The following is a 10,754-nucleotide window of genomic DNA, read 5'->3' on the forward strand; positions in this document are numbered from 1 at the left end:
GGGTAGGGGTTCTATCAAAATAAATAAGTTCTGTATGGACATTGATTTAACCCTCAGGTTCTGTTAAGCCTAAAACAAATGTCAGAAAAGCAAAGTTAAATATTGAAAAAGAAAGAATGCACTGGTGAGCTCAGGAACACCACAGAAAACAAATGTGACCCTGGTGTAGAAACCCCCTTTTACAACAGTTGGCCAGATTGACAACAACTTCTACCATTCCAGCTGTGAAGCACGGGGGGTGGTAGCATCATGTTGTGGGTTTGTTTTGCTCTTAAACAGACTGGTAACAAATGACGTTTAAACTTCCAGCAGGACAGTGATCCTGAGCATGCCTTCAATGTTGAATCTCCATGACATTAAAGCAAAAGTATTGGAGTAGCCACCATAAAGCTTAAAGAATACTTGTGGGCTTAAAGACAAGCAGGTCTGAGCAAGGAGGCTCACAAACCTGACAGTTATACCAGTTCTTTCAGGAGGAATGTGCAAATATTTTGTAAATTATCGTGAGAAGCTTGTGTGAATCTGTTGGGGTTTTTATACAAAATAAGTAATATTATTTATTTAATGATGCTTAATATATAATAAGTTCTAAATTAGAGTAAGAAGGCTTTCCATTCATTTCCTTTAAAGGTACTACCTGGGGGATCGGCTGCTGAGCCAAGGGAAGGTGTGGCTGGAGAGTGCAGTGATTGAGCACATTGGTACCTGTTTTCCTGAACGTTTCCCTCAGCAGATGCTGAGCAACCTGATTGAGTCAGATGAACTTCAGCAGGAATTTCACCTTTACCGGCTGCAGCAGCTGGACAAGAGTCTGCAAGATATGAACGAGGAGGTGGGAAATGAAACTGAGATCAGATTGTACCGCCGTCCTTTTGCTGATATAGGCTTGGAAATTCATTAGATTTTAGGCATATTTACAAGCTCTTAGCTTTTCCCTGTTATGAAAAGACTGGGTTTGTGTCGGTGAATACTGATTTGTTTTGATGAGTAATAGTAGACCGTGTGTTGATCAGATGGTGGATGAGGAGATGTCAGAGCCAGAAGATGAGAGTGAGGTGAAGGTGCTGCTTTTATCGCCACGTTGTTGGGCGGTTTCTGCTCCCTGCTATCTGAAGAATCCCGCCAAATATTTCCCCCAGAATCTCTGCACCTACTTGGATGAGTTTACTGACTTTTATTCCAACAGTAAGTTGGTTTTCACATACTTGCTCTATTCTCCACACTTGTTGTTTATTGGTTATTATTTAACAATTATTAAATTAACACTTTTTTTTTTAAATTACTCTAATTTTCTTTATGTATCAATGTATAAATTATTGGATTTATTTAATTTTAAAATATATTAACTACAGAAATATTTGCTACTGCGGAACTAATTAAATAACAGCTTATAATCTGATTAATGTCAGTCATGTTGTACAGCAGTTGATCTGAGTGCATAATTATTAGTGTTTGTCAGTCAAAAGAGGCACCAAAATTGACGCAAGATTAATGGCATGCTGTTGTTTATTTAAATGTATTTATTTATTTATTTTATACACTTTACTGGTTCTGCAAACTGTTTAAATTGTACATCTTAGCTTCAATTGCAACCAGAAGAATTCAGAATGAAAGTAAAATAAATATTCCCTAGCTATACCGCTAACTCAAACACGCTGATACAGAATTCCTTTCTGCTTTGCTGTGTGCATATCAGGTGAATTGTTTTTGCCTTGTAAAGTAAAATGCAATGACGTTTCTCACTGCTTTTTTTTTTTTATATACAATTTGTAGCATTCATTTTGAGGAGGTGTTTGTGTTGGTCAGTCTGAAGTGTTTGTAAATGTGTCTGTAGGTCAGTGCACGTACCAACTTGGCAACAGTAAGCCACGGCGATTGCAGTGGACCTGGCTTGGTCATGCGGAACTGTGTTACGGCTCCTGCACGCTGTATGTCTCCACACTGCAAATGTTCATCCTGCTTCAGTTCAATCACCAAGAGGTACTATATTTTAGAGTAATTGGTCAAACCCAGTTTTTTTTTAAGACACTGGGGTGTTTTATATTTGTATTTATTCCCATATATGGTTTCCGTCTCTCAATCTATTGCATCTTTTCTGGTGATCTTCTCCTCTTCAGGAAGTGAGCGTGCAGGCCGTACAGCAGGCCACTGGCCTGTCTCCATCTGTACTGGTACATGCTCTTACGCCATTGATCTCAGAAAAGGGTGTTCTGTCCCATGAAGGTTTTAATCAGGATCTTCAGAAGGGTGAGCATGCTGCTAAATTTCTAGTATTACTATCTGTTCATATATAAACTGTTTTTGTTCTAATCCTTTCTACTTTTTGATAATATTTACTGTATTTGTTGTAATTCTTAAAATAATTCATATAAGGGTTTATATCAAATTAGGAAATTACTTTCATCCTGGAGATGGATGTGTTAACTAATTTGCCCATAATTCCTCAGGGGTTCTCAGGTTGAATAAGATGTCCTTGGCACAGAGCTCAGAGAAGCAAAGATATTGCTATCTACTGCCAAAACAGACCTACCTGAATGTAGATGAGGATGCAGTCTTAACGCTGGAGAGGAAACGGAACTATTTGTACTGCCTCATTGTGCAGATCATGAAGAATGAGAAGGAGATGCATATCGACAACCTGGTGTTCAAGGTCAAGTCTGATTCTCTAGTACCTATTAGTCTTCAAGCCCTCAGAGTCATAACTGAACAGTGTGCTTGCTAACTCTGAAAACATAATGGGAATGCATGCAGATGGATATGTATGACTCACAGCAGGTACTTGTTAATGTGTTCTAATCCTGTGTGTCTCTTAACGCTACAGGTCCTGGACACTTGTCAAAAGCAGGAGGCTGTGCGCTCTTCCAACACTGTGCGCTTTAGCTGCAGCACCACAGATGTACTATCCTGCATTATGCACATCATCAACAAGGGCTACATACGCCGTAATGAGGATAACCCCCACATCGTGGAATTTCTGATAGAAGATCCCTCCACGCCCCAGAAGAGCCAGGCTCACTTCTTCAGCAAGCTGGACCTAAACAAGAGCATGGGCAGCACTAAAGCTGACACCAGGTGTGCTGATGACCCCTAGACCACATGCGCATGGGGAGGGTGAAGACATGCAATGACTGGGGGAATATTAAGCTCTGCCCATTGGGAGCAAATACTTTTTGTTTTCTTAAGATAGGAAAGATTCTTCCCAATGGGCAGTCCTTCCAGGAAGCTGACCCCACCTTGTGTGATTACCTATGTGGACATGCATATCATTTGCATCAGGATATATTAAGCAAATATTATTGCTTTTCTCGATCATGTAAAGATCCTAAAACCTCGAGTGTTAAAAATGTTAAACAGTGCCATAATTGTAGACATAATTCTTAATTCCTGGTGAATCGCTCAGTGCCACTGAAATGGAATTCTCTTTTTGCTAGATGGGGAATGTTCATTTCAAATTTGTCAAAATGCTTTTGTTGAAGTGACCAAACAGAGACAAGTCTGAGAAACCTACAAATGTTTTTCCGTTTTATTTTACCAGAATAAAGCCAAATGTGCCTTCGATTTATTTTCTAAGATCTGTTATAATTAGAGGAACTAGAAAAATTGAAAATGTGCTGAACACCGACATGCTGACAGGTCAATTTATTTGCTCAATTTACACATGGAGATGTTCAAAAACAGGCAAACCTACAAGTTTGTTTTTTTTATTAAATTAAGAAATAAAACTTAATACTCAATTTCATGTTTGTTGCTTTTTTATTTTCTTAAACACTTTTAATAAATTGATCATTTAATCCCTTTAATCACTGTGACTAAATCAGGCTTCTTTCTTTAAACTAATCACAGTTTGATCCATTCGCAGCAAGCTTATATGAACAAAAATACATTCTAACTTACACAAATATTAATGACATGTAATGCGTAGTTCAGAGGAGAAATCGGGAGACATCTATACTGTGTGCTTTATGGGAACATTTGGGAAATCTGAACACGCATTGTGACTTGATTTGTGTATGTCTGTCTCTGCAGCCTGGGAGACCCTATTATAGCCCCTCAACGGGTGGAGGATGGGGCTTTGGAGACTGTGCTGTTCTCCATGGGTCGCACAATGACCCAGGAGGAGGTGAAACATCTGATGCGGCGCACCATCCAGCAGGTGGCTGACACGCTCAGCTTGGAAGAAGAACCAGCTGAGCACCTGCTCATGCACTGCAAGTGGAACATTGATATGTTGATCCAGCGCTACACAGATGATCCAGAGACACTGGTGCTGGCTGCTGGCCTCAAGACACTCAACCCTCAGCCTCCGCCTAGTCCAATGAGTCTCTGCCCTGTATGTCTTGTGTCCTGGTCTGGGGACAGTGAATCCGAGCCCTTGATGCTCAGCTGCAGGCACTACTGCTGCAGGGTAATTATCTTGCCTGCAGCTGTAAACATCTTTGCTTTGAGTTTAAAATTTGGAGTAAAGACATGGGTCTGATCAGCAAAATCCAAAACATGAACATTTTTATTTTTAATTTAGACCATATGAAATAAAGGAGGACAAATAACTTACCAATGGTGGCATCATTGACCAATGTACCCTGGACATATTATTAGGATATGTGTTGGATTGTTTGTTTAAGCTGCTCATTTGCTGAAATGTCAAATAGTTATTTGCTAGCAATGGTTAACTGATTTAAAATACTTTAAACTGTCTTTAAGTTATAGTAATTTGTAAAGTACAGCATTACAGCTTTGTAATACATTTCTCTATCCCTTGCAGTCTTGTTGGCAGGAGTACCTGACTGCTCGGATTGAACAGAACCTCGTGATGAACTGCAACTGTCCGATCACAGACTGTCCTGCTCAACCCACTTCTAAATTCTTCTTCAGCATTCTGACTGACAAGGATACCATTGCAAAGGTCTAAATCTGATTTCTGCTTTACAGTTATTAGGAGAACTGGAGATCATCTTTCTATACGTTGAAACCTTGTCTTGCCTTAAAGGGCATGTTCTTTTCATTCTTTTTAATGATTTTATTTCCGTTCCAGTATCGTTAAGGAATCTGAAATGCCTTCTTTTGTGTTGTATATCTTTCTTGTAGTATGAGAATGCACTCCTGCGGGGCTATGTTGAGTGCTGCTCCAACCTGACCTGGTGTACCAACCCTCTGGGCTGTGATCAGATCCTGTGCAAGGAGAACATTGGCAGCATGGGCACCTGCTCCAAGTGCTGCTGGTCATCCTGCTTCAGCTGTAACTTCCCTGAGGTAAAAGTGCAAAGAACGTTCGTGCAAGGTCTTTGTGTGACAAAATTAAATGGCACCAACTGGCACCAAAAGTATCCAAGAATGTAGCATTGTGTACAATATATGTGTATATATGTTTATATAATGACGTCTTCTTTTGCAAGGCTCACTATCCAGCTACCTGCAGTCATATGTCCCAGTGGATGGATGATGGTGGCTACTATGAAGGAATGAGCATGGAGGCCCAAAGTAAGCATTTGGCCAAACTCATCTCCAAGCGCTGCCCAAGCTGCCAGGCACAGATTGAGAAAAATGAAGGCTGTCTGCAGTGAGTATACACACACACACTCAAACACACACATTGTATATATGACAACACAAGGTAAGAAAACAAGAAAAAAAAACATTTTCTGTTAGTTCCTGAGAGTTAAAGGAATTCCTGTTAAAAGATATACAGTTTATGACATACAGACTAACTGTTGAGTATGAATTATCATACAAAGCAAATATTTACTGCAGAAAATTGGGACACAAAAGTGCTGGCACCTTGCAGATCATGTGGCATCAGCACAGTGCGTAACATCCACCAGATACTGGTCAGATTCATTTGTGATCACAGTGACAATCACTTTGGTATTGTTTTTGTTGCCAAGTAGAGTGCTTTTGAGTATTTCATAAGCTGTACATTTTATACATATCTATCTGCAGAGTTTACATTAACAACAACAAAAACAGTGTGGCTGGACATTCTGTATGCAGTCCGGTCTTGTTGATGGAGGGCCGAACAGAATGGTTAGACTGATTTGAGCTGATAATAAGGCTGGAGTAACTACTCTGTACAACTATGTTGAGCAGAAAAGCATCTCATAATACACACTGAGTTAGATCAGATGCATCAACCGGAGCCAAGAACAAGAATCTGATCTTACACTGGGCACGGGCTCAACAAAACTGGACAGCTGAAAACTGAAAAAAGACTAGGCGTTGCTTTCTAATCTTTAACTGTCTTATAGTGTTAATGAAGCCTGCAAGTTCCATTTTAGGCTGAAAGGAGTTGAATCCAACATGGTTTTCTGCAGCTGTGGACTTTCCATCTTAAAATTAACCTATTGTGCTTTCTTGGATGCTTTTCTGCTCATTATGGTTGTATGGTTATTTGCATTAATCTAGCTGTCCTATCAACCCAAATGAGTCTGTCCATACCTCGATCATCTTCTTCATCAACAAGGTGTTTCTGCCACCAGAACTGCTCATTCTCTGTAAATTCTGATGTTTAAAGCAAACATTAACTAAAGCTCTTGACCTGTATCAGCGTAATTGTATATATTGTGCTGCTTGACATGAGATCTACTGTAGATCATAAATTACATAAGTGAACAGCGATACAGACGCTCCACTTAAAGTGGCCTATGTACATGATAAGTAAGACATACCATTTTGTTCTGGCAGTATGACCTGTGCCAAATGTAACCATGGATTTTGCTGGAGATGCCTTAAGCCTTGGAAACCTACTCATAAAGACTATTACAACTGTTCTGCCATGGTAAGTATTTATACCTGACATGGTTTTTACATTGCACTCATGATACAAATCTACACATGTAGCTTGGTTGTATGCTAAATCAACTAATGATTTGTATTTGCTTATTCAGGATATATTATTGAGTAATTATAATGCATCTGTCATTACAGGTCAGCAAAGCTGCAAGACAAGAGAAAAAGTTCCAGGACTATAACGAGAGGTGTACTTTCCATAACCAGGCCAAGGTTGGGATTAGTGGCTTACAATAATGTTCTTGTTCTGTAATGCTGCTTTAAATGCTAATAGTGCCTGTATTTTACTGTTCATGACCTGTTTAGGAGTTTGCGATCAATCTGGAAAACAAAGTGTCTTCCATCAATGAAGCCTTGCAGATGAAGTCTTTGACGTTTGTTATTGATGCTTGCAAGATTCTTGCTCAAGGGCGAAAGGTGAGCTCTTTAAATCTATTCTTCAATGAATCTGTTCTTTAATTTATCCAATGATAATTGTTCCCCATATATATGTGATCATCTCCCCAAATAACAACATCATAATTCAAGCAAAATGTTTATATTTAGCTGAAGGGTGTCACAGGCAGGGCAATGTTTTAGACATCTGGTGCTAAGCTAAACAGTCTTCATGTGTTTTCAACAGTAGCATAAATGAAAAAGAGCTGTTAACTGAAAGAGGAGGCGCATGCAACTTGTGTGTATGAGCTAAATTCTGTACACATGAACTGGTGGTGTTCTGTAGTCTCAGGCTTTAAAACAGTACTTTAATCTAAGTTTGTACTTTTTGCTACTCAGGTGTTGGCCTACTCATGTGTGTACAGCTATTACAACCAAGACACAGAGAAGATGGATGTCATGGAGCAACAGACCGAAGCCCTGGACCTTCACACTAATGCCCTTCAGATCTTACTTGGTTAGTGTTAAAAAAACAAAACTGTACAAAAAAATATATAAAATGTAAACATTGCATTTTACAATCGGTTAAATCAGTACAAATATTTGATCAATTAAATATCCATAGTGTAAATATTTAAAGCGGTGTGTATTTTTGCACTCCACAGAGGAGACACTGTTGCAGTGTACAGACTTGGCATCTTGTGTGCGACTGCTGAAGCCGGAGCACATTAACACCGGCCTGGAGCTTATTCGCCGCATCCAGGAGCGTCTTGTGGCGATACTGCAGCACTCTACACAGGTAGGCTTACATTCAAATGCTTTTATAAAGCTGACAAATACACCGTAAGCAAAATAAATTCCAAACAGCCTTAAAAAAATAAACCACAAATCAGACTGTGCTGAAGTTGATAAAGCATCAAAAAATGTACAGTTTTTTTTAAAATAATCTCTTATAATTCTTATCATTCTTATCATTCTTAATATTATTCTTATTATTTTTCTTATTATTACATATTCTTATTTTTCTTTGTAGAAATCACCTGTAGGTGCATAAATTCAGAGTTATTTTGATGACCAACTTATTTTGATTTATTTTATTTATTTTTGTAGGACTTCCGTGTAGGATATCAGTCCAAGACTGGGCCAGATCATGAGGCTGCACAAGCCTTAAATGTTGCTAACACCACAGAAAAGAGCAAAGAGTGAGTTGCACAAAAAGAATAATATCAATTCTTATAAACTTGGCACAATGTTTCAATTAATTAGATTTGTATCTAAGTTTTGTATGTGTCGAAAAGCACAAAAGTGACAGAAGTGCCATCAGTACTTCAGATCACAGGTTTATATTAATGCTCTCGTTCTAGTATGCTATTGTTTCTATGGTAACGACTCATACGCACAGAGTTCTATGCCTAATGCTTCACATAATCTACATAATCTAAGGATACTATTAAACGTGTTGTTTCTTAACAAAGAAAAAAGTCTGTTAGCAACGATGCTGACGGCACCAGAGAAGCATATTTATGATGATTATCAAATATGAACAGTTTGATTTTGGTTTCTAATTATTTTGCTGTAATTTTGAGAAAATTACTCATTATTAAGACTTGGTAAATCGTGTCATTTTGTCTTAAAAAGGGTATAGATATAAATACTATAAATTGACATACAGTTTGTGCTCCCAGTATATTAAACTGTGCATGAAATCACTCTTCCCAGAGTCATTTACAGGTTTACTATAAACTGTGCTGTAAAAACTCCTCTCTGTCATTATGTACAAATAACCCAAACTGCATATTCATTAATACCAAATGCCTGACTGGGATAAAGCAGCTACTGCCATTGCTCATGTGAAAGTCGTAGTTGTCTGTGGTCCCTGTTAGTAAATCAACTTGCAAGTTTTATATATATATATATATATAATATATACAGGTGCTACAAGGTTTTTACATTTCTTACACACACACTTTTGAATAAACCAGGGCCACAGTGTAGACTATATTTACACTCTATTTAACACTTACATTTAGTGCTAGAGGAAATGGAACATAATTAATCTTAGTATTATGTGAAGAACATCACTGTTTTTAGACCTATTGCACTGAGCTGATCAGTAACAAATTTAAGAGAGTAAAACAGCTGACCTGTTTTCAGGGCCAAATCAGATAGAGGTTCTGAGACCGGAGACTCTGACAACAACAATAACAACAATGAAGATGGGGGAGACGAGGCAGAGGAAGATGATGAGTATGATGACGAGTATGTCCCAGAATGGCACGAAGACTACGACGAGGAGGAAATTGACGAGGACGACTTTTTCTCTGATGATGATGAATCTGAGAACCTGGACAGGGACTTTGTTCCTTACGACTGAATCGATAATGAATGACCGGTCACTGTGCCTAGGAAGAAAGAAAGCAAAGATGCATCAGCTTCAGTTCTGGAGGTCAAACCTATGCTGTAGAGATCAGTGTTTTCCCTCATGTAACATTCATATTCACTAGTTCAGCAGATATGTGTAACAGTGGAGAAAGCACCCTTGTGGCTGAAAACACTGGTCTAAAAATAGTAAGCAATCACTAACAACATTCAAAATGTTGAATGAACAGCACTTAAAAGATTTATTTTTTATTTAATCTTTTTTTTTCTTTCCTTTCTTCTCAGCTAACTAAGCCTCTGTATCTATTGGATTTGTTGCATTTATGTTTGCTCATTATTATGTGGTTAAAAAAAATCCACTTATGCTAATTCATTTCTTTTCCAGACATCTTAAAAAAAAAAAGTTAAGATAACCATGAAAATAGTGACATATACGCCAAAGCAGAGGCAATTACACACATTGCTTGACACAAGTCCTCTCTTCTTAATAACCTGAGCTTTTTTTTTTATTACTATTATTTACTCACATTGCTAAAGAAGGAATACACACACAGGTATCAAAACTTCTTCACAAAAGCAGTTGGCCTTGATTTATTTTATAAATTCTTTTGAATGCTTTAATATACTGTATTTCTAAACTGTTCTGGGTTCATTCTTTCGGTGATGGGCTCATATGGAGTCGTATGGAATTATCTGAAGAAAGTTTTGTTCAGGAGAATCTTCGTGGAAAGGAATTTGAATGCAGTCCACTATAAAGACGTTTGGGTCTGTAAGAAGAATCATTTGATAGCCTGGACCCAGAATTTGTTATGGCAATAAATAACTGAACATATTATTACAGAGGATCATATTATTTGCTGAGCAAACTTTATTTAGCTGATTTTTCCCCTCAAAGTAAGAGAACAAACTTTTAAAAACATGTTTATGTTGTATAAAAATACAGAGATGAAGAATATCTTGCAATGTTACATGCAATCTGTTGTAGGCTGCTTTCTTTATACAATATAGTTATTGTTCTGCTCATTTAAAGTTCTCGCTTAGACTTGTGCAACTTCGGCTAAGTAAATAAAAAAAAAAATCTTGAATTGCTTGACTGTCAGGTTATTCTTAATTATTGTGTGTTTTAATGCAGGCTTTTTTAGGGTATTCACAAATGATGACTCCGAGTGCATACTTTCGTTGTGCCCAATATCATCCCCTACTCACTTTTTCCTACA

General features: G+C 38.0%; 1 protein-coding gene across 4 annotated transcripts in view; it reads left to right on the plus strand.

Moving 5' to 3' along the window:
- Positions 1-10,622, plus strand: part of LOC113644947 (cullin-9) — a 31,758-nt gene extending 21,136 nt beyond the window's left edge. For all 4 annotated transcript variants that reach the window (XM_027150107.2, XM_047812032.1, XM_047812033.1 and 1 more), the window contains 17 exons: positions 631-832; positions 1,014-1,185; positions 1,835-1,980; positions 2,118-2,247; positions 2,448-2,650; positions 2,822-3,072; positions 4,027-4,405; positions 4,763-4,903; positions 5,086-5,250; positions 5,394-5,557; positions 6,679-6,772; positions 6,922-6,996; positions 7,090-7,200; positions 7,558-7,675; positions 7,824-7,957; positions 8,269-8,360; positions 9,313-10,622. In XM_027150107.2, coding sequence (XP_027005908.2) covers positions 631-832; positions 1,014-1,185; positions 1,835-1,980; positions 2,118-2,247; positions 2,448-2,650; positions 2,822-3,072; positions 4,027-4,405; positions 4,763-4,903; positions 5,086-5,250; positions 5,394-5,557; positions 6,679-6,772; positions 6,922-6,996; positions 7,090-7,200; positions 7,558-7,675; positions 7,824-7,957; positions 8,269-8,360; positions 9,313-9,532 — 2,797 coding nt within the window. In that variant the 3' untranslated portion in view covers positions 9,533-10,622. The remainder of the gene's footprint in view (positions 1-630; positions 833-1,013; positions 1,186-1,834; positions 1,981-2,117; positions 2,248-2,447; positions 2,651-2,821; positions 3,073-4,026; positions 4,406-4,762; positions 4,904-5,085; positions 5,251-5,393; positions 5,558-6,678; positions 6,773-6,921; positions 6,997-7,089; positions 7,201-7,557; positions 7,676-7,823; positions 7,958-8,268; positions 8,361-9,312) is intronic.
- Positions 10,623-10,754: the final 132 nt, after the last annotated feature.

This window comes from Tachysurus fulvidraco, chromosome 4 (genome assembly GCF_022655615.1).
Source record: "Tachysurus fulvidraco isolate hzauxx_2018 chromosome 4, HZAU_PFXX_2.0, whole genome shotgun sequence".
Taxonomy (NCBI): domain Eukaryota; kingdom Metazoa; phylum Chordata; class Actinopteri; order Siluriformes; family Bagridae; genus Tachysurus; species Tachysurus fulvidraco.